General features: G+C 35.7%; 1 protein-coding gene across 13 annotated transcripts in view; it reads right to left on the reverse strand.

Annotated features, from left to right (window-relative positions):
• Positions 1-24,382, reverse strand: part of BPTF (bromodomain PHD finger transcription factor) — a 61,771-nt gene that overhangs the window by 15,718 nt on the left and 21,671 nt on the right. For 6 of the 13 annotated variants that reach the window (XM_067308574.1, XM_067308569.1, XM_067308565.1 and 3 more), the window contains exons 3-22: positions 21,907-22,130; positions 20,424-20,624; positions 19,694-19,882; positions 16,756-16,929; positions 16,430-16,605; positions 14,859-15,214; positions 14,452-14,583; positions 13,773-13,902; positions 12,715-12,850; positions 11,326-11,544; positions 8,630-11,048; positions 7,373-7,497; positions 6,975-7,103; positions 6,379-6,529; positions 5,486-5,609; positions 3,950-4,202; positions 3,333-3,494; positions 2,230-2,378; positions 1,731-1,854; positions 990-1,213 (exon numbers count right to left, since the gene is read on the reverse strand). In XM_067308574.1, coding sequence (XP_067164675.1) covers positions 990-1,213; positions 1,731-1,854; positions 2,230-2,378; positions 3,333-3,494; positions 3,950-4,202; positions 5,486-5,609; positions 6,379-6,529; positions 6,975-7,103; positions 7,373-7,497; positions 8,630-11,048; positions 11,326-11,544; positions 12,715-12,850; positions 13,773-13,902; positions 14,452-14,583; positions 14,859-15,214; positions 16,430-16,605; positions 16,756-16,929; positions 19,694-19,882; positions 20,424-20,624; positions 21,907-22,130 — 5,797 coding nt within the window. The remainder of the gene's footprint in view (positions 1-989; positions 1,214-1,730; positions 1,855-2,229; positions 2,379-3,332; positions 3,495-3,949; positions 4,203-5,485; positions 5,610-6,378; positions 6,530-6,974; positions 7,104-7,372; positions 7,498-8,629; positions 11,049-11,325; positions 11,545-12,714; positions 12,851-13,772; positions 13,903-14,451; positions 14,584-14,858; positions 15,215-16,429; positions 16,606-16,755; positions 16,930-19,693; positions 19,883-20,423; positions 20,625-21,906; positions 22,131-24,382) is intronic. The other 7 variants (XM_067308573.1, XM_067308572.1, XM_067308567.1 and 4 more) reach the window with 6 other exon arrangements.

Here is a 24,382-nt window from a genome sequence, read left to right on the forward strand (position 1 = left end):
CAAGAGAATTCCTAACTGTGTATTGGATCCTGCCCAACTGTGAGCTTTCGCCATGGACTGTTCAGCTGCTTTGTAATGTGTTGTAAATTCTGCTGCTTAAGCTGCCTCTTTAGACATCAGCATTCTGGTTATCTTTAACGTATACAGACATAGCTAAGCTTCCAAAAAGATCAGAGAAAATTTAATCTTCAGAATGATTTTAAAAGACACATATCATCCAAATAATCAGTCTCTATAGAGGCAGCTCACGGCATCACCCTCAACTGAGGCATGGAGAAGGCAGAACAACTAAAAGCATAATTCCAATTTTGTGAAACCACAAAACAGAATAAGGTCCCTACAAAAATTCTTTTGAATCTTTTGGAGTGGAGCTGAACTCAGTCTTGTTTCACATATAAAAATTATACCTGGCAACAAGCAGTCTGTACATTACAAACACATATTACTACCTTTTTTTAAGAATAGATATTGTCGTAACTCACGGAAGTCTACTTTTACCTTATGCATTATTCTAAATTTATTTTTTTGCCAGACCTTCATGATCTGGGCAGAAGCTGTATGAACTTTTTCCTCCTCCAGCTCCAAATACTTTAATTTTTCTTCCGAGACTCAGGAGAATATGAATGAAAACTAAATATTCATACATCATCAAAAGACAAGGAACAAATATTATATTCAGAAGATCTACAAAACACACCATGCAAAATTATGTCCCTTATGCAAGATGCCTTTCTATACTTCTAAATTTTCCTGATGTCAATTACAATACTGGGTAACATAATAGGACCAGACATTTAAGACTTTCAATATACTATTTAAGCATTGTTCAGTCCGTAATTATGGTACCAGCCACCCTAAGCAAAGGCTGAAACATAACGGAGAATGTAAGTTTCTGAGCAGATATATCACACTGCTGAAATCGAAGGTACCATGAGGTATATCAAAAGGTAGAGCACACCTTCGTGCCCGGAGGCTGGGGAGGGTTTTACCTGTCCTTGCGTTAGTTGGGTGAGCTGGGCCATAGTAAGTTTCACTTGTCCCTGCTGAGGGCGAGGGGGCTGCGACGGGGTTTGGGGCTGCAGGGGCTGCGGCGGGGTTCCAGGAGACGTTACTGTCTTCTGCCCAGGACTTGAAGAAGCTGTGCTAGTACTAGACACCGCTGTTGAGACAGGCTGACCCCTGATTATCTGAGTCACCACCTGCTGCGTCTGACCTGTAAGAGAAAAAATTGTGATACTGAAATGTTGCTGACATTTTAATCATTAGCGCAATAAACCTCTGAATCATAACTTCTTGCAATAATACCAAACAAATGAAGCAAACACTGCAGTTCGCAAATGAATTTCCATTACAAATCATGTTTCTGTGGTTGATTGAAAAAAGTCTGCAAAATGTTTTATGTTTTTATTTTATAATTCAGTTTATATACTTACAAGGAACTCCAAATGCCAGTCTCCCCCCACTTTTAAATGAATAACTTTCTCAAAGCGGTTATGCTAAACCTTTTTTTTTTTTTTTTAAAGAGCTTAATTTTAACCACTGTATTGATGTCAATGATGATTAGTGCTGACAAAGCCTGTAACTGACATCTTCAAAAGCCAAAAGGCACTTGTTAAAAGTCAAGCATCAAAATGAGATATTTTTGCACTGAGGCCTGTGATACAGAAAGTATTTATGAGAAACAAACCATGGATTTCACACTGGAAATTTAAATATTAAAATGAACCTACTGGCTGGAAGAATACCTTGTTGCACCACTAGAGGTGTTCGAATGATGGTCTTTCCAAGCGTCGACTGCTGAAGTGGTGTCCGTATTACTGTCATACCAGGGCGAAGTGGTGTTCCTTGCATTACCTACATACACCAAAATGGAGAGCATGTGTAAACTTAAAAAAACAACAAAAAAACCCCACCCACACACACACTGGGACATGCTCTGAAGAGTTTTGGGGGTTTCATTCATTAATATAGCAAGATATGAGAAGATGTAAGTAGATCCAATATTTTTTCATCTATTCAGAGTTGCTAGGGCTTACCAAGCTCTAGTCTTATTATTTTTTCCAGGAGGATTCTTTATTCTAAGAAGGTACATCAGCTCTCTCCATTAACACTATTGCTGAGATGAGCCAAAAAAGTTAAAGAAAGGAGACTATGCAGAACTTTTATATCTGCGAATAACTTATATATGCCCAAAACCTTTTGCATTAAATAATCAGAAAAAAATCTTACTTGTGAAGTGCTTGTTGTTCCTAAAGTCCCTGTGGTATTTGGCCTAATTGTTACAGTTGCTGTCCTTGGCTGGAATGAAGTAAATGTCTGACTTGCACCTGTAGTTGATGGAATGATACCCAATACCTTTTGCTGAACTTGAACAACACCTAATTAAAGAAAAATTAAGAATTCATTAACGACGATTTCCAGTACAAGAGGTTACTGTAACTCCAGGGTGGCATTTAGAAATCAGTCTCCAGGTTTCTAGAACACCTTTGACTCTGTCAACATTTCTTGGGAGAACCTTTGTCATAGTCTAAAAAGAAGCAGCATTATACTTAGTCAACATTTCCACCTACGTTGTAGGTTAAGAAATAGGTATTTTAGAAAAAAATAAGGAAAGAGCGAAACTTCATAAAGACTAGTTTGATTGTAACTGCAAAGAAGTCCTTGCATTGATACGATGCCACAAAATTAGTATTATACAACCATTAAGTAAAGGTTATATCTGATTCATTTAAATGTAGGAGACCAGTTTAACACCTTTCATCTACAAAATCATGGTGCTGAAGAAAATGGGCAATGCTTTTCCTCTCACCTAAGAAACTTCAATACAAAACTAGTAGCCTCCATGATTTCTTCAGACACTAAGCAAAATAGAGACAGTGGATTGAGCATTTGTGTTTAATATACATCCACAGATCTCAAAATATTAAAGCCCTTTGCTCCAGGCAAGAAAGAATGCCAATCTTATTTTGGATACCAAACTTTTGCTCAGTGAAGAGCAGATGCTGGCATTAGTTAGTAACTAAGAACAACTGCTTTTGAGGGGAAGAAAGCATTTTATTGACATCTAATATAGATAATGAAAAAAAGCATGCTTCATTCCACGTTTTTAAAAATTGAAATTCTAAGTTTGCACTATTAAATGTAGAGTGATTTAGAGGCAAAAATCTTGCTTCTTCCCCCCCTACAGACACAAGCGGGGAACAAGCTCTAGAAACTTATTTCATTTTTTTTTTCTTTTCCAAGTCACCATTTACTTCACTGGGAAAGTAGTGTCAATGGAGAATCAATCAGCAAGCTGGAATACATTTTTAATTCAGTTCCCCTTCCCCTACCTCCTTGAGTTGATGGCACATTGACGGCAACAATCTTGCTGTTTGCAGGGAGTGGCAGCTTAGTTATCACTTTCCCTGCCATCGTTACTGGACTGCCTGAGATCTGGAAGGTCTGCCCTGTGCTGGCAATGGTTGTGGCTGAGGTGGCAGCTGTGCTAGTGGCTATTGAGGTACACAGAACAGTCAATTTTAGAGCAGAATAATTAGTCAAGAATATGACTATTTGCAAGTATGAAACAGCAAACTACAGGATTATTTTTTACAGTCATTTTGAATGTGTCATGTCATTCTTGCTTTGGTAAAGACTTTTTTTTTTTTGGAAACAGTAAATTACAGCACAGAATCCTTTCATTATCAATGATTACTGTCAATGATTACTCATACAACTACTGGCAGCAATAAATTAAACAGGTCAGAAATAAAACTACCTAGAAAGACTATGAATAAAGGAAAATTAGACAGGTTCTATTTCAGAAGCATTCTGCTGACTTAGCAAGAGAGTTAAGAGCAAAGATAACAAATGAAACGTCAAAAATACTATATTCTGGAGAAGACATAGGTGTTGTGTTGGAATTCATCTTATTTACATGCTCTTTGCATGATAAACAGCTATTTACCTGTTGAAGATTGGCCTTGTTTAACCCAAGTAGCAAAAGTCTGATGGAAATTCTTGTTCTGTTGGAATGTTACTGTAGCTGGAGAACCCACTTTTGTAGTAAGTACTACTTTGGTTCCAGTGGGAACTGGACCCGTTAAAGGGCCTACCACAACTTTCTGTGGAGTTGAGACAGTAGTTGCAGTACTGCTGGCTGTAGTGACTGCAGGGGCCACACCTGCAGCAGGTATCTGCTTCTGCTGTTCCAGTCGTTTCTACAGAAGATAGAAAAAAAATTAAACAAAGGGATAATTAGCCCTCTCAGATTTTGTAAAATAAGTGCTGTTTTCCCAGTATTGAAAAATGAAAGACTCTGGCAGGATTTTAGTTTAATCTGTAAATGATTGAAAAATAAGTGCTTGTGTAGCCTGTAGCACTACATGTACAAGACCATTTGACCTGCAGAACTACAATTTTGCTTATACTACAGAGCCAGCAATTTTCCTTTGGAGCATCTTTACAATCCTGTGATTAGGTTAATTTCATTACATGTTTTATTTTAAAGAAAACTTAATTAGTCTCAGATTAACCTGAAAGGTTAAAAAAAAACACTATCTGAAAAATGCACATGTAAATTTGGTTTTGACTATGTGCATACAGCCCTTACCTACTTCAGTAGAAGATACACCTCACCCAACAACCCCCTGTGCTGTAACTGTCACAAAAGGCACATTTAATTCCGAGACACACCTTTGTGAAGGGACAGTAGGCTCTTTCACAATGCCAACTAATCTAACATTCTTCCCTATACTACAGGAATTCTCTGTACTTACTAATTTAAATTTCAATGACTGGTTAGCATTACATTGAGTTAATGCTCATGACTCAAACAATCAATCAATAATACTACATTTTGATCAAGGAAGATGCAATGAAAAAGGAGTAAACTGGAAAAAAATGAAATACTTAGTAGAACATGTGAAATATCAACATGGCTTTGGGTTTCCTCATTTTAATCAGATAAGTGAAAATATATATGTATGTATGTATATTCTTAATTCAGCCAATTTAGGATAAGAGAAAATCAAAAAATTGTTTCTATTGAAGCATGAAAAATAAATGCAGTCATATTCCAAAGTCAGCCATATACCAAGGCAGCTTTCTATCACACCGCAGAACACTACTGATCTTACCTGGAGACTGGTGCTTCTCAGTCTTCTTTTAAAATAATAATTAAAAAAACTAAATCTTTTTGAAAGTGTTAGAAATAAGGTGCAAAAAATGGGAATCCAATTATTAAAAAAAGAAAAAAAAAATCTTTGCCTTAACACTGTTTCAAAATAATGAATGTGCAGAGTGGGAGCAGCATTATTTGATGTCTTAATGGAGCCCTTCCAGCACGTCAAGTTTGCACAGGAAGTGGAAAAAAAACCCCACAGCTATGTAAAAAATGGTGTAAGATAGGGGTAAGAAGAAAAACCTTGTTTCCCATATTTGAATGTACGTGGGCCAACAATGCAAAACTGCGGACAGGTGGGACTACTGATAGCTCCCCCACCTGCTGGGCAGCCAACCGTTGCTGTTTTAGCTGAGCCTCCATTTGGGCCTTGAATTCCTCGGACTTCTTCAGTTCACTAACCTTAGCCTGCTGTTCAACTGCCTGCGCCTTTTCTTTCTCCACCCTGCCAGAGACACAACCAAAGAGAAAATTATACCACCTCATAAAATTCAACCATCAAACTGGATTTAATTTTACCTGGTTTCATTGCTCTTATAAGAACAAATGTCAAACCTTACGATTACTGAGAAACTGGTCATGGCTTTAAGAAGTTCAAAGCAGTCTACTGAAGTTGCATTAAACATCCCTGAAGCTTTCTGAAGCTAAGCAGCTACAACACCTTTCAAGAAACTACTAATCAAAACTGGAATTTGTAATTATATCCGAGACCGCAAACATATCTGTGTAATACCATTAGTTTGAAACAATTTTTTTCTCAAGGGACTCAAAAATGCTGTTCCAACTCTTAAGTATGAAATACTGAAAATATTCATTTTACGATGGCAAAATTCTCAGACTGAATTTACCTCTACTTCATATATTTATATGTATTCATTTTCTTTGTAACTACTTTCCCATGCTTATGAAGTAATCGGTGTTGTATGCTAAAAGGTTATTACTGTATTGCATGGACAGGTTTTAGGCTTCTTTTTGCATCCACATGACTTTAAACAGTATGTGTTAAAATACTTCTATAATACAAATTAATACAAAATTAGTTCTAATGAATCTGTAAGATGTGCATAAACTAATTTGCATAATTTGCGTAAAAACACAACACAGGTCAGCTTTCACTGATTGTAGCTATCAAGCTTGTGCTCCTTAGTGGGAACATTTAAAATACAAACACAAATCAAAATGCTATTTTTAAAAGCTCATTTTAGCTGGTTTACCTTTCAGCAAATGCCCTGATCTCCCATAATTCCAATTCCTCCTCTGCTACCCAACTTTCAATGATAACAGGGCCTGTTTGCTTGGGTGTTTCAGGCCTTTTTGGCCTTAGTGCACTTGATCGTAGTCCCTTCCTCTGAGGCGTTGGAGTTTCTTTAGAGAACAGTCAAAACACAGACATTAAGCTCAATCACAAAATAAAAATAGTAAGACAAAATTTAGCGTCCCCCTTATAGGCACAGATACACACACAACTGTCATATTTGAGTCAAACTGAAATAATCAATTCTATCATATGAAAAGATATAAAATTATTCACAATTAATATTCTTTTAATAAAATCAGACAAAATGTTCTTCTTACAGTGAATGTTTCTGTGTTAAACTTATCTTTTTCAATCTCATTTTAGAAACAGAAAAGCCTTTCAGTTTCAGACAAATCAAGCCAGTTAAATGCATCATTTGTTTCACACAGGAGAACAAGTACTTCACATCAAGCTGTATTTGCTTCCTGGATGGTCTGACTTAACATAAAGGTACAGTTACCTTAATTTCTGTACAAGCTTATAGGGAGAGGGAAAATGTATAAACAAACATACCTTTTGGAGCCTCTGGTACACCAATGGGACAAATAATTTTTCTTATACAGTACTCTGACCGGATTCCGTAAGGACCAACATCTCTCCGCTTGATTATTTCTGTTGTTGTAATTTCAGTTTCAGATGTTTCTACAATGAGTTAGTCCCAAAAATGTTAACAAAATAGAAAAAAGGTACAGGATAAAAGCTAAACAAAATTTGTCCAAAGAACCTCCAATTGACCTAATATATACAAGGTAAAGAAATAGCAATTAGTGTGAACTGTCGGCTATTTAAACAAATACAAATGCCGTACCTAACATCAAGCCTTTACAGAAAGGATCTGAATGAGAGTAATACTAGAAATTAGCAATAAGAAGTTCTGTGTTAAGAAACCTAGACATTTAAAGACGTAATACCTGTACGTGTAGTTCCTCCCCCAGGTGGAGCTTTTGCAGCCATATCATCCCATTTGAGACATGCCCACAGTAACCGCAACATAAGACTCACTCCAGCCAATGATTTTACTGTTTGAAGTCGATATCTAACCACAAACAAAGAGTATTAATTACATTTTAAAATCAAAATATAATTAAAATGCCCAAACAAGAGACAAATGCTTTTCATTCTACTTTTACTGAAGAATATACAAAATTACGGAGGAATAAATAGCAAAGTTTACAATAGCTCCAGTCTAACCAACAGCGTGGGAAGTTTGGATTTTACAGGTCAAAGAAAAGCATTCTTCGAAAATTCCAAGGTGGATGTTCAGAAGTAAAAGATAGGTGAAAGTCAGGTTCCAGCAACACCAAAAAAATACATATATGCATGGTTATCCAACCCAGGATGTAAAAAATATTTAAATTTCATCAGAAATCCCTTAAATTTTTCCCTCATGTTTTAGTATGGCCTCTGTTGATTTAAACATCCCATCTATTGTGGGCAAGAGCATCAAGACCCAAATTCATTTGTAATAACAATCTAAAGAATCCCAGGGAAAAAAAAAAAAAAAGAAAGCCTGAACCACATTTAATCTTGGCTACTAAAGCAGAAAGATTTGGCCAAAACAATGTTCTTCAAATTAGTAAAATACTCCACCAGCTCAATGAGCTTGTGAACTGGTGACTTTTAACCACTTTTTCCTAGTCGCTATGATGGGCACAATCAATTAGCTATTTGACAATAAAACAGTGCTGCATCACAGTACCAGTATTTTAAAGTCTGCTATGTGGTGGGATATTCAGGGCTTTCTATAGGAAAACCTGAAATAAAACTGGAAAATGCAGTGCAATAGAGAAATAGTTAAGCCAATTTGCGTACCAGAAACATTAACTGGCCCTCAGATTTCTGTGCAGCTTCAGCTAGACTACCAACAAGATCAAGTAGTCCCTATAAAAATCTTTTCAACTGAAGTATCTAGTGTCAAAACCAGACTGGGCTTCTCTATATTGCTTTAGATTTGGCAGTGATTGCTTTCCTACATTGTAATTTATACCTTTTATTTTTGCAGGACAGAGCTGTTCAAGAATTCTTTTTACAAATCAAAAACACTGACTTTCAATTCAAGTAAGTGGAAAAGTCACCTTTGGCCATGCACATACATATCACTTGTACTTTTAAATTAAATTAATTTCATTCCATCCCAAACTTTTCCTTAAAAATGTAAAAGTATATACCTCCAAGTGATCCCAAAAGTTGGTCTTGGAGATGGATATGGCCAAATATCCAAGGCAGGTTTTGCATTGTAATTGAAATAAGGAACTTCTCTGATCCCTCCTTTTCTGGCCAACTTTTTCAAGTCATCATTAGGTAAAACAAATATGCTTTTTTTACTGCTTTTGGTAACAAATTTTCTGTAAGATGGTAAGGCAGTTCCAGAACGAGTTTTTTTGGGTCTTGCAAATTTCATTAATTTCACCTTGTCTTTCGTAGAATATTCTTTGCTGACAGTCATGGAAGTCACCAATGTGCCTTCTGAGGTGGTCAGTGAATCGGTTACTGTTGTTGTAACTACTGTTTTGCTATGTTCTTGTACAGAAATGACATCAACATTGCTGTCTGTAGCTGGAGTGGTAAGCTTAGTTACAGTAGTGGTGGTAGTTACAGTAGATATGGCACAATTTTCTGTAGATGATACCACTGTTGTTTTCTCATGGTTAGCAGCTACAGTCTCTGCAACTTTAAACACAGTTTTAGATTCTGTAGAAACAGTTGATGTTGTGGTAGTCACTTCAGTAATAATAGTTTTTATTTTATTTTCTCCATTAGTATTTTCCACTTTATATGTCTGTAGACCATTCTGATCAGCGAAGTCACTACTCAAACTAGATTCCTCACATGATGTCACAGGTGATGGAGCAACTTTCTTATCCTCAGTGACTTCCGTTTCCATACATTCTGTTTCACCACTTAGGTTATTTTCTTTACAGAACGTATGCGTCTGTGTGGAAGTAGTGCCAACAAAGGTGGATCTTTCAGGAGAAAGCTGCTTTTCTTCAGTTTTCTGCACATACTTAGGAACTTCATGTGGTGGCTGAAGACTCTCTGCAGATTCAAACTCTGGTGAACTCTGCAAACATGACTTAGGGTCCACATTATTTTTGTCATTTGTGTCTTCTACCATGATGTCACCGTTCATAAATGGTTTTACTGAGGACTCCTTAAAAGTCAATGGTTTTATTTCATGTTCAGGAATGGATTTATTAATATTATTAACCTTTGGTTCAATATCACTCCCTGCTGTAGTTTCACAGGTGTCTTTAACTAAGCATTCATCATTTGATAACATTTTAACATCATTGTCTTTTCCATTCATCTGAAATGCTGATTTTTCTTTTTCTAGGTCTGTCTCAGATTCATTTTTATTATTCTTTTTGTCAGTAACACTATTTAGATTTGTCTGATCAAGACATCTGCTTATTGTACTTGTCTCCACTTTCAATTCTGGATCTTTCTTTTTACCGTTAGCCTCAGATAGTTTAGAGCTCAGTAACTCGTCATCAGTTTCAGTCCCATCCATGTGTTCCAGAGTTTGACTTTCACGACTTCTTTCAGAAATTAGCTCTGTTTTAAATGCTTCTAGATCTTTACTAACTGATTTTTGGTGAAATACAATCTTGTTTTCAGATTTACCTTCAGTCTTTCTTAGAACAGTTTCTTCCTCCATCTCACCTTCTTGAAAGGATGTTGGTTCAGAATGGCTTTTTATCATACAATTGTTTTCTGGGTCTTTGCTCTGCTGTTCAGAATTCCCTTCTGTTTTTTCAAGAACAGCCAGAACATCTTTTCTACAGCTGCTTTCAGTTACCACTGGCTGTAAATTTTCACATTCACTCTGAGATACTCTGGTAGTATGTAATTTTTGTTTCAAAGGTTTTTCACTTGTTTCCAAAGCATCCCATTTGATTTTACTTTCTGCATTTGTTTGTTTCAAGCCATCCACAAAGGGACTCTCACACTCTTTAAGAACCTCTTGCCCTTGACATTTATCAGTAGTCATAGGTTCAGGGTTGTCTTCTTTACTGTCGTTCTGAACCGAGCTTTCACCTTCAGAGCACTGAGGGGAGTCTTCATCCAGTAGCTGGCCTTCTCCCTTTGATAGCCTATTTGCTGAAGGCAAAGACGGCTCATCTGGCTCACTGCTTTTGGTATGAGAGATGCTGCTGATCGGCAAGCAGTCCTGTTCTGCATCTTCAGTTTGGGTCTTATCTGAAATATAGGTTCTGTCTTCGGAAGACATGTCAAACTGGCTTCCTTCTTTTACTTTTCCTGCTTGTAGCTCATCTATGATTTTCTGGGGGCTTACAGATCGAATGCCTACAGTTTTAGCACTAGCCTCCAGTTTCATCCTTTCTAGACGTTGTTTTTCTTCCAGTGTAAATTGTTTTATTCGCCTCTCAAGTAGTCCATCTAATTTTGATGATTTTACTTTCCTTTTGTAGCAAGTCCTTAAATGAAATCCCTCACTGACATTGATTATATCCAGTTTACAATGACTATCCTCATCTTTTATGGGGGATTCAATTTTCACATCATCTATGTCCATAGGTTCTTCCTTGATGACTTTATCATTTTCACAATCAATTTCTTTTTCCGCTGCAAAGAAGAAATAATTCTAAATTAGTAAGCTCCCCTAACAACGAATAACAAGCTGTATTTTTACATTAAGTACCAGAAATAAACTCAATTAACATTTGTAGATTTCAGGAAAAAAGGGGGAAAAAAAAAATCGCTTAACAGGCAAGTCTCAAGTGTCTTGACACAACCTGGTGCAGTTCTTCAGTAGCCATTTCTATCTGTGGTCCAGTGCTTTTTACACATACAACATTGTAATGAATAGCTAACTTTAAAATAAGATGTATGTTACCTTTACCTTTTGCATGATCTAAGTTTTCAGAACTTGTATCAATTTCTGCTTTTTCTTCACTTGACTTTTTTTCTTCTTTCACTTGTACTTTCCCCAAGGTTTCTGCTTTGTCCTTTGCTTGCAGATCACGAGAATCCTTCATTTTATCTTTCTCTATTTTTACCTTTACTGTATTTTTTCTTTTCTCCGAGTCGCATTTTTCAATAGTCATATCTTCATTCTTTGCTATTAACAGATAAATTAAATGGTTTCAAATTATTCAGAATCATTTTTTATACTCTGTTCCTTCTTTTTTACATGTGGAAGTATACCTCTCAAATTAATCATACATCATTACTAAAATCCAGAAATTGAATGAAAAACACAATAGTAAAATTTTAGTCTATAATTAGTGCAATATTGAAAAAAATTAACTAAAAGTCCCGCAGAGATAAAATCTGGTTTATTTACATTATTTTTTCGTGAATCCATGTTGAATTTTCCTAAAACAAGTTTTCCAGGAAACTAAACACCACTTTCTGAAAACCCAGCCCATTAAAAAGCACATTAATGCAGGCTCTGAAAATTCACAGATCATTTTTTAAAATTTTGACTTGAATGGTTAAATCCAGAACATTAGCATTTAAATGAATACGAGCTTAATGCTGTAGTGGCTATTATTCTACAACCCAGAATGTTAAATTAATCTAATTTAACAACTATACAGACAACACTAAAAGCAGCAGCACCCATTTTGTGTTTGATCCAGTTAAAAGCAACAAGGGAAGAATCATATTAAAGGAAAGAAATAATTTTAAAATATATTAGCAAAGTGGGCCAACATTCTCTAAAATTTAAAACAGAAGACAAGATTAAATTTATTATAAATAAGATTTATGCAGTTGAGGACACATTCTAAAGAGTCAGCTGGGCAAAATATTTCCTTTTTAAAATAAATCCTTAGGACAAATAAGTAAGAAGATGCATTTGAACTTTCTACAGAGAACTACATTTCTTCCCCCTTGTAAAACTATTGCTTCCAGATCTAATAGCATTCTATCAACATGGAAAGAAAAAGGTGCATATATACATCAGTGTTTTAGATGCTATTTTTTGCCTACGATAATCTGTAGGATTACATAAGGCAGATGTATGAAGCTGCACAAATATTACCCACAACTCCGTAATTGAGACAATTTAACATAACTAAAAAAAAATTTCTAGAACAACTGAATTGTCTGTACTGAGAGAGATGAGTACAGATTCCTGAAAGCTTACCTTGAAGACTACCTGGAACAAAGTCTAAGAAGTCACAAATAGTTATCACACCTATGTAATCAACTGAATAACTGAATATATGTTAAAAAATTAGTATGTTAGTAATTAAAAAAAATTTGAACTGATGCAGATACTTACTTGGTAGCAACTTTCTGTAATTTGCATTAGTATTTCCAGGTAGTTTGGGCACAAACCTATGGACATGCGTTTTACTAATCCAGCTCCAGCCACCATATCCGGTTACTCTATATTCCTCTCCTTTTTGTTTCCAAACCTATTAAATATTTTAAAAGTATTATTTTTAATAGTGCTATTTGTTGCACTGCATATGTATACATTCATTTAAAAACCCAAGATGACTATTTTTTAATTAATAGACTTTTTCAAGCAAATTGAAATAAATTTGTGAAAAAATGTACTATCTAGAATTCAAGATGTATCAGCTAATAATTAAACTGATTCTATCACTAACATGTAAAACCACATCTTCCTCACATAACAGTGAGCACCTTTAGCTAAAAGCTAAAGCATTATACAAGTTTTTGAATCAACCTGTATGTTTGTTAGAACAAACAACTTTAGAGCAAGAGAAATTCAAATTTCTAACAGCAAAATGCTAAAATAAATAAATGAAGGTAAACACGCATGATAGTGTATAAGCTCAAAACATTCTCACTGTTCCCTATGGCTGTCAGTCAACCTGAATGGCATAGAGACTAAGTACTATTGTCCTCACAGAAAACGAAAAGCAAAGATAACCACCGCAACAAAATTAATCAACATACTGTAGGAGAATATAAAGGTTTTTGTTATAGTAGTTCCCATCATCCTACGTACCCTTCCAAAGTCAAGGTAGCTAAGCTAGCTTTTTTGAGGGTAGGGAGCCAGCACTGGACACCAACAGGCAGGCAGATAGATTCCAATACCCATCTAGAATTCTTCCATTAGGAAGGGCTGCATTTTACAGACAAACATATCTGTCAACTAAAGCAGCCACACTAAGAGCATAATGCATGTTAAATTTAGGTCAGGCCAAAATTGCATGCTTGAATACATGAACACATATCCTACTCCAATGACAGGAAGTAATACAATGTCATTAACATTTTAAGTCTAAAATAAAAACAGAGAAAGGCTAAATATGAAATCAGTAATTTCTATATTTCATATATTCTTCATGCAGAATTAAACATTACCTGATGTTTGACAGGAAAGGTATATTTCACCCATGTAGCTTGCTGCATTGTTTCTTCTTCTTCTTGTTTTCTCTCTTTTTTTTTCACTTTCTCCTTTTCTTCTCTTTCTAACGCTGTCATTCTGCGTAATCTAATACATAAGCAAAACTTAAATACTCTTTGCATTTAAGTACAAGACAGGAGCTCGTAAACAAATATAAGTCGTCAAATGATAGTACATACTACCCCTTTGAGTAATTTGAATATCTGAAGTGATGAGGAAAGGCTAGTATCAGCTTATATACATTTTTTGCTACATGAACATTAATTTTTTTGTCTGTTCCAGTACAGCAAACAACTGCCTGCAGCAGTGTTTAACATCAGAAATGTTTCATTTCTGCTTCTGTGACACAATGAGAGACAACAGACAGACTCTACCAAACTGAGTGTGTTGAAAGTTGCTGCTCTGGACTTCCAAAGCAGTATCACTTTGCAGCTGTGGCTCAGATAAAGAAAATAAACTTGCTTTGCAGGAGCAATGACACAATTAAATAGCGTGTGATAGATTTGCAGTGCTTCTGGTTGAGAAAAAAATTTTTAAATGCTAAATGCCTGACTTTCAACATAATTCTTGCAGGTTTAGAGAAACTAGCAACTGTAAAACGGAGCAAAGTTCTCATATGTGAAAAGACATTTTTACCTAGTGTGCCCCAAGGATTCCCTCCAGATTGGCAGCATGACAACTGGTTTAATTGCGCATTCCAATATAGCCAGAGCAAGTGCAAATTCTCTAGGTTTGCTGCACATCTGAACAGCCTTAATCCAGTTAGACCTAAATTGCAAAAAAGAAAACTGAATCAGATATATGCACTGGTATAGTGTTAATGAGATTTAATGGTAGGCTAAAGACTCCTATATTTTAATACTTTACTAAAATGTGCAACCCTTTTAGTCATACAACACAACACAAACATGCCTTATTTTAACATAGTGAATCACGGTGCTTGGAAATCACCGATTTGAAATGTCAAATGCCATTACGTATTTTTGCTTACAGCATTAATAAAAGTAAAACAGGAGAATATATATTTTCATGTATTCATTTACCTGTGGGAAGCCCAGTTAGGGTGAAGGAATGATGCCGGGATATTGTTTTCTAGCTGAATAATAGTCAGCCTCAAAGTGGATATGGTGAGAACTTTGGACCCATGTACAGACCCATTCCATTTGAACTCTCCAGCAGGAGTCAGACAGAATTTATGTGAGAGATGCCGTCTCTTGTCATGGTCCTCCCTGTGCTGGTGCTTGTTCAATGCGAATGAATTAGTGGCATATTGGTTATGATAAACACGATACTTCCCCTCTTGTCCTAATTTGAAATAATTGTTGATATTTCCTTTCATCACAATTTCCTTCTTTGCGTTCATTCGGGAGACTTCACCTTGAGAGTTGACCACCAGAACCTTGTTAAAAAAACAGTAATTTTAAAGATTCACTTAAGTTTCAAATACTTCTATTGGCTTATTTATGGTGCAAGACTTCATCTGTCTATTTATAAATTCATAAAAACATCTTGCATTAGTTCCCTATTGCAGAAGCAAATAAATGTTTATCTTAATATGTTGAATACATACTTCATCACTGATCACAGACAGTTATTATATTCTCAAAAATTAACTTTAGCATTAAGAAAATTGCCATCCAGGCTCCCCAAAAAATCAAATAGGAACCAAATTTTGCTGCTCTGAATTATACCTATTGAGGGACACAGCTTTGGGAGAATACCTTCACTAAGCTGAAATAACCTTTCTGTGAAGCCCCTCCTGGGTAAATCACAGAATCCACACATGTAGCTGCTCAGTAGCCAAGTATCTTTGACTCTGAAAACATGTCAAGGAATAATGCCACTGTCTAATTACTCACAGTGCAGTTCCAAGTTTGAGAGGATTGTGAATAAATTTGCTCAATGATAACTCACATTGAAAACCAATTAGCAAAAATAAAAGGATCACCCCAAACAATATGCAGTCAACTAACTGCAACTAACTCTTTAACATTCAAACACTGCTTTTCTGGAGAAACTGACTTACCGAAAAACAAATAAAAAACACCTTAACCACAGTAAAAATCCATCCCAATTGGCAGATAGTCATTTGAGAGATTTTACTTTAGTCTGCTTCAAGCAGTGCTACAACTTTGCAATGTTTAACAAAAATACTTTGCCAGTACAGATTTGCTACGATCTAGAAACCTGGCTATTCTGACCTAGCTACCAACACCATAATCAAACACAAATCATTGCTAAGTTATAACTGTGACACAATAGTTCTGAGAGATTTGAACAAAGAAGAGGGAGAAAACACATATAAACATTATTGGACATATAATAAACAAATCTGTAACTTTATGAGCTGCACATTAAAGCAAAGTGAGTATACAGGGTCACTGTCATACACTCTCCAGTCAGCAACTCAGAGAGCAAAAGCAAAGGAAAAGAGGGAAAAAGCACTACCTGTGGTATGACAATTTCAACATCTGGTAATTTATAATTTTTACTTTTTTTTTTTTTTTTTAAGTACTTCCATAGTCTGCCAAAATCACTAATCCTGTTTTTCTAAGACCATCAGCCTTCTAAAGCAGTTTTCCTACTTTTTGAATTACCCAAAACGTACACAAACCTCTCTGCCTTCTTTATATAACTTATTTGCTTCGTGCGCCGCAGCAGCAACCTGCTGATTTTTCATCTGGCTCAGCTTGCTATCTGGATTTCGTAATCTTGTGACCATTCGCGTTGAACCTGGTGCACCTTTTCCTGTGCCTGGAGAGTCACTTCTTTCACCATTAGATTTCTCTCCTGCCCAGGAAGAAAAAGGCTTTTAAAACAAACTTAAAAATTGAAAATTGTCTATAGACATATGAGAGTTACAAAGTCAAAAAATAAAAAGATGTATAAAACAATATATACATATATATACATACACACACACAAATATATATATTTTACCTAAGTCCTCTGAATCCTGGGATCCTCTCTCTGCATTTTCAGCATCATCAGACGTCTTAATGGAGTCATTCTGCAGAGAGCTCAGCTCACTGCTGTTGCTGTTTTCAACATCTGACTGTAGAGGTGCAGCAGACACACTACTACTGTTGCTAGGGATCATCTGACCAGTTTCCTCTACAAAAGAGCAACTTCATTTTTAGTTTTGCTTTTAAATGATATCAATGCAATTCTTTTGTTTTGTTTTTGACGAAAAGTTGAAAGGGAAGCTAGATGAACCTCTTTTGTTGGACTGGGGAGAAATAACCATAAAATATTACTTCCCTCCAGAGCACTGTATGCATAAAAGTGTTTTTCATTCTATTTCAAGAAGCTTCAACTTTTACGGCCCTGACAAACTGAAATTTGTATTTAGGTGAAATATGACTGTACTTTAAAAACAATTTTTTCTCTATACATGCATAGACAGAGAGCCCTCTACTAAGATTCTGTTTGCTTCAAAAATCCAGATTTCTTGAAATTTGGTCTTCCTGAAGTTTCTGTGATTCTTTTATTTTCTCATGCTTTAACTGTTCCTCAAAACATACACTTTTCAGTTGCCCTGCAGGTTTGCGCTGAGTCTTTAACTGTCTCCTCCCCTTCAGCACATTACTTCTGAGTAATCCCACAGATCTCAATTCAATTGGCACCACTCTGTATCTAACTCTTTCTCTACAAACTTAAAGTATCAGCCCCTTTCTTGCAGCCTCCTCATGGGTCTAAGTGTTGCTTCAAACTCAGTAAGAGAAGTAGTAAGGTTCTTGGTCTTTGACTCTCCTTGTTACCGTCTTTCTTGACAGCTGTGGACATTATCACCATTTTTCTTGTCAATGAGGCATATTGCCCGAGTATGATCTTTTGATTCAAATGTCAAGAAGGAATTCTTCTTTTACTCGTAAGAGCCAAGTAGAAAATTCTAACACAGTGCCTACACATAAAAACACACATTCTAAGTAGATAAATTACTTCTGTTAAACTGTAAGAATTTACTTATCTTTAGATGATAGATAAACTCTTAAGAGTCTCAGAACTTCACATACCAATGAATTGCAACCATCTAGAAGTCACTCCCTCTTTCCTACGAAGAGCAAGCCACCCCCCTAAAACAGCAATGTCTTGATTTTGTGCAGAAGAGATACAGGTAGGATGTTCACGGTTTCTGTCAAGTTCTTAAAAAGGTGACAGACCAAAACCACCTTTTGGGTAAATATATTGGGATTCTTGGAAGTTCCCTAACCTGAATGCATCGTCTTTGTCAAATGGGTGAGACCAACATGGTTTGACTGATTTCCCTTCTTAGTAAGAGGAAAAAATAAACCATCTGGGGCCTGCTGTTTGGAGGAGAGGAAAAGCACCCAAACTAGACTCAAAATAAAAAGCCTACATCCGGATTGCATTTAGCAAGGATGGTGGCAGGTATTCTCATCTAGCTTTGCATCTTAATCTTATTTTCCCCTCTTTGAAGAGGGTTGCCTCACCAGTACCAGTTCAGTATCTCTCCCCTGCAACTGAAATAAGGGTCTCAAATTAAAACTTTGCAATCGGAGCACAAGTATGACTGTACACATAGTAAATTAGACTTGAGGGGAACCCCACACACATACACACACTTTCCTGCAAACCCAGGCTACTAATTTAAAAACCAGCTAGAAGCTTTGGAAAGAGAAAAGTTCCTGCAAAAGTATAATAAATAAATAGTGATGAATATCTTCATGTAAGTGAATTTTTAAATAAAAATATGAACCCAGAAATATGGCTAGAATAAAGTTATATGCTATATATCTTTTTCTATTGACTCTCTATACAGTTATTTTAACTTTAAAATGGAATAAAAAGTATGAAAATAGGCAAAAAAAAAGTTTGGTCAAACATCTACAGCATGCTTTTTGTCACATGCACTAGCATCTTTTCTACATTGAAAAAGCATACTAAAAGACTTCCAAATTAAGGATTTAACTTTAACTTCATTCCTTCTTCCTAACTAATGTAAGATTTTTTACAAGGTTGCTCAAGAACTGCAATCTTCATCTGAATGAAGAACTGTTTCTGGAGGAGAGAAAAAGTTTACTACAACTTTTTCAAACATAACATACTGAGTATGGCTATATTACAGATTAGGGTATTTTTAGATTTTGAAAACTGAAAATAAAACTCTGATGCTTTTAACAGTAATCAGCTGTTTAGAATAACATTTGCTTATGTAGTAAAGCTTATAACATAATATCATTCTAAAATAATATATTCTATGTGATATTTTACGATATACCTAAGCAAGTCCCAGTCATTCCTAAATCTGAAGGATTTTTTTTTTTTTTTTAAATATAGTAGCATATTACTGCTTTCAGATCAGTGATATGGCAGAACAAAACAAGTTAAAATACAGCAACAGCCTCTGCTAAGATAATTCTGATAAATCTGACAGATAAATCTGTTTACAAATTGCTAGGATGACAATTTTTATCTTGGCATCTCAATGAAATGGTTTACTCATGTGAATGAAATTTTTGTTTGTTAGTAATTTACACAATAAATGAGAGGTTAAAATAATATACAAGCCAGCAGCAAATTAGAATTTGAAATAAACTTTGGTAGGATGGTAACAACCATTATGGATCACTATGGAAAAATAAAATATACAGAAAATAGAACATAAAAAGCTTAGCCATAGTCATCTTTGGAAGGCATGGAAACAAATGCTGATGTCAGAGGACCACAAATTTCAAGCACTAGTTGCAAGAAAATTAACTTTGAAATGTTAATGACAACGTAGCAGTAAAGGATGGCACTGCAAGCAAACAGCATGAGTGATATACGCTGTGAATGGTTTTAGTGGACAAACCAGATAGAAAAAATTAACAAATTCCCCAAATTACAGAGGCAGTGATAACAGTGCCTTCTGTACCTGAGAGTTCCTGAGGGAGCTCTGATGCCACCTTCTTCTCTGCCACGTTGTTGCTATCAAGGGTTTCTGACTGACACCCCATTGCGTTCTTCCCTTCAGAGCAACTAGTCTCTCCTGCAGAAGGATTTGTGTTGTTGTCGTCAGTGCTTGATGTCACAGAGTTACTTTTATCCCCAACGACTGTTGCCTCTATAGTGAAACGCACAACAAAACTTTAAGGATATTCTTTAGTATGTCTTAGGATGTCATTTGGTGTCATCCATAGAAAGCAACTTCATCAAGTTCATTTGTCCGCCGGATACTGTTGAAATACACTGAGCTTTTTTTTGTTTTTTTCTCCTTTTCTTTTTTGCTATGAGATAGTGTCTCAGAATCAAATAAAATAATTATTTAATTCTGATGAAAAAATAGTGTTAGAATTCATGGATTATTGTTTACAGGTTGCAATCAACATGTCTGCAGTAAGTGCCATGATAGAAAGTCAAGGTATCTACAAGTTAGATGTATTTAACTTGAAAAGTAGGAAGACTGGTGAAATTACTCAACAGGAGAAACAATTAAAATATATAACCACAGAGAAAGAGACAAATACAGTCTGTTACTTAAAAGTAACTTAAAGAATTGTACAAAAAAATTACACTAACTTTTAGAAACGTGAGGATCTTAACTGAATAATCACTTCACTTGATACTCAAATGAAATTGTAAAAGTATGGTTACAGTTTCTTTACCTTCTGTTTTTACTTTTTCTGTGTCTTGCTCAGCAGATGTTTCTTCAGTTTTATCTTGATCTGCAGATTCCTCCTTGCCTTTCTCAGTATCTGTCTGGCCATCATCACCATCACTTTTGGCCTTTTCTGCTTCATCGGCTGATGTGTTTTTATCTTCCCCTACTTCTCCTTTTCTTATTCTGATAATCTCCAAAATTTCATCTACAAGAAAAAGTACAATGTCATCAATAAACAATAAAACACCATCTATAGAGCCACCAAGCAGAAATACCATAACATAAATACTGTCCTTACTTACAAGACAAAAGATCACATCCAAATTACTACTTTCCCCCCCACTCAGAAGAAAATTCCAAAGATCTAATTATCGATTCCTCAGAATTAGAATAGTGACAACTCAAACCCATCTTAAATCCTGAATATCTAATTTTCATGTCTGCCCTGGTTCAGACCTTGACAGATTTACATTTATTGGTCCAAAGTAGGTAAATTAAGTTCTGGTGGGGAACATATGCATTCTGCCCCACTTAAGATTGGAGCAAATGCCTAATAAATTTTGCTACGTTGACCCCCACTGGATTGTCAAATGAAAATATGACATATGATATATGAATAAATATGATATATGAAGATATATATGTGTATAATACAGTACACCAAGCAACATTTGACAGCCAGCACAGCTCCATTCCAACACCCGGAGTGATAAAAATCTGGCACACCCTAAGCAAGATAAAAATCTGAGTAATTCAGGACATACTAGAATACATGCTGTAGATATGTGGCTACGAGAAATGAGCACCACATGGCCATGCTGGTATACCTGCACGATGCTGCTTCAAAACTCCAGGTCTAAGGGTGGCTAATGAGCACAGCCTTAGCATAAGCACTGACCTAGCTCCAAGCATCTGTGCTACATTCATGGTGTAGGGTACAAAAGTATCTCCTGCCACAGATTCATTTAGTTTTGAGTGAATGATTCATAGTTTTGAATGAATGTGTGCAAAAACAAAAGAAAAAAATGAAAAAGGACTCATTCCCAACTATACCTTAAAAGAGCCTATTTCCCAAATACAGCTAACAAGACACTTAGCATTTTGCTAATAGACATTTCCTTTAGCCACTCTCTCGTTTCAAAATGAATGTTACATTACAATCCATGTTAACACTAGGTGAGGCAAATGCACATTTGAAGCAAATGCACTATCAGATATGAGTTGCACATAAACTGTCAGAAAAGGGACAAAGTCAAGAATTCTCAACAGTGATTCTGCCAAGCCAAATAAAAAAATTTTTTTTACAGTAAGTTCATAAGTTTTATATATGCAACTGCTTTTTTGAATATAAGAATTTTAATTACACATTGAAAATAATAATTGGAAGTCTCACCTTGAGTCTAATAAACCTCTTATAATAAACTAAATATAAACTAGTATTTGATTCAAAGTGTAATATTTATTCCAGTTAAACAGAATATTCTTACCATTTGCCGCAGAAAGGAAGGACTTGTTGTTGCCCCGTGCTTTATTAGTAAGGTCTTCTGTTACATCCATGTGCCGATGAATTTCTTCACGCATTTCTTCCAGAGTTTTGCATAGCTCAGCTTCCCAGTAATCTTTGTCTAGGCATTCAATCAACTCAGCCAACTGTATCTTTGTGCTATAGTACCAGATTTTCTTATCTTTCTCACTTTCTGAATCTTCTTCTCTGTAAGAGTATTTTAAAAATATTTTAATATAATCTAGATAGGCTGACATTCCTTTCTGTCATTTACTTTTTGCAGAGAAATATTAAATGATAATACCTGAACGTGAATAAACAAACATTAACAAATCACATGGGGACACTCAAACATATGCACCCATTTGGTATCTAAATACTTCTTTCCTACTTTCCTCTCCTTTTTCATCCTCTCAAAAGTTCTCATGACAAATTCCTCAGGAAGCTAGACGAAAGCTTTAAACAGTCTCCTTAGAACTGGTTTGTCCAATCTGGCAACAAGGTTCATTCTCATTATATTTATTTTGCAACCAGTAATCTGCTACTAAGTCTCAAACAATTTGCCATGAAAGACTACATGTTTCCAGAATCCACAAAATGTAGTGTTTCTGACTGCAAATTCAGGAAACAGCAAGGCCAGAAAATTCAAAGTGGTGGATTTCCTATTCATAAAATATTTTATACTAGCATTTCTCTGGCATTCATCTATGAGAGCACCAGTAAGGGAAAAAAGAATCATACAATTCTTTGAAGAAATCAATGGATTTCCACATTTAGTATCCGGGGTTACTGAAGTCTGGGGTACTCCGTGATGCAGGAGTCTAGAGAAGAATACTAGAAGCCCACAGTGTCAGAAGCGTCTGAACGGAGCTGGTGGACCCAAGCCAGCTCCACAGAGCACAAACCAAACCTTGTCAGTCTTGTTGAGTATTCCTCTCTGCTGGCTGCCCCGCATGGCTTATACATTCAAGATGGTTAAAAACCAGCCTCACATATTCAGAATCACAAACACCCTTAATGCAACCTTACCATCATTTATCTACTATTTTCCACATTACATTTATGAAAAAAGTATAATATTTGCCATGCACATGAAGCAGAACTCAATCAGAAATCAAAGTATCATTAAAATAAGGCTACCATGAATCAGATAATGACAATATTACTCAAAATTAAACTACTACTAGTACTTTGCCAAACCTTACTAAAAAACAAAAGTCCACTTTATAAGTCCATATTATAAAATACTTTTTTTGCTGACAAAGAACCTGGTGTGATGCAAAGAGACACTATCTTTCTCTCATGAGGATTTCACCTGTGAAAAGCAATTGATTCAAACTTGCTCATTTATTCCCCTAGCCTACCAGTAGCCTACTTCTAGCTATTACAGGTTAGTTATAAAAGGTTATCTAAATTTGAGATGTTTCTGAGAAAACAGCTTATTTCGGGAAATCTGTACACTGCCCACATACGATGTATCAAAAAGTTAAGACCAACAATCATTTGACTCTTATGGAACATTCTATGACTGATTTTTCATATTAAAGAAAAATTTATATTTAAACCAAGTTTCCTCTAAACCAAGAAAGTTATTTACTAATAACAACAGGAACTGAAGTACTTTTATTACTGTTTGTGGACAAAAGCCCCAGAAAAGGAAAAGAAAAGCAAACACTCAAAAACTAAAATGGAAGGGGAGAAGAGAATGCAAGAATACAACTTTTTACAGCAAAAGAAAAGCAAAAGATGAAACAAAGCACAACAGAAAAGTGAGAATGGAAAGAAGACAAGGTAACTGGAGAGGAAGGGAAAAGCCATGCTTTCTGAATTTCTGTTGCTCTTTTCCCTGGCAAACATCCAATAAGGATGCTGGGAGTAGGAAATTGGCAGAGCAGCTATACTAATATTGCTGCTTTACAAACATTATTGCTGAATACTGTTGATAAGTTTATACTTTAATTACTTAACTCACCAAAAGGGCACCTTTACCTTCCATTTTGAACCCTCAATTCATTTATAAATTGCACGTGATTATTTGCTAACTAGATACCTCCTTTATGCATCTCCTTATACGATCTAGGTGTGCAATAACTGGAACACTTTATCTCACATCATTCCATGAAGTAAGGCTCTGCTAATACCCGTTTTCCAGACAAGCAGCTCAGGCGTAGAAGCCTGTGCACGTTGCTTAAATTTTGTCTATGATCATCCAAGTGTTCTCTTCTTCTCACACTTCCTCCCTTCACTTAGCAAATCCAAAAACGCTACAGCTATGCTAATGCTTTCAGGATGCATTACTATGTCTCCTGAAAATCCCAAGAATCACCTATTTTCCTCTCCCATCATTTCTTCCTACTCTGGAGCTACAAGGTTCCATTGGACTGAACAACAATTAGCTTCAGTTTCTCTCCATAATTCAAGAAGAGAATAAAGAAATCTTCCAACAGAACTGACGCACG

Source organism: Apteryx mantelli, chromosome 19, assembly GCF_036417845.1.
Source record: "Apteryx mantelli isolate bAptMan1 chromosome 19, bAptMan1.hap1, whole genome shotgun sequence".
Taxonomy (NCBI): Eukaryota; Metazoa; Chordata; class Aves; order Apterygiformes; family Apterygidae; genus Apteryx; species Apteryx mantelli.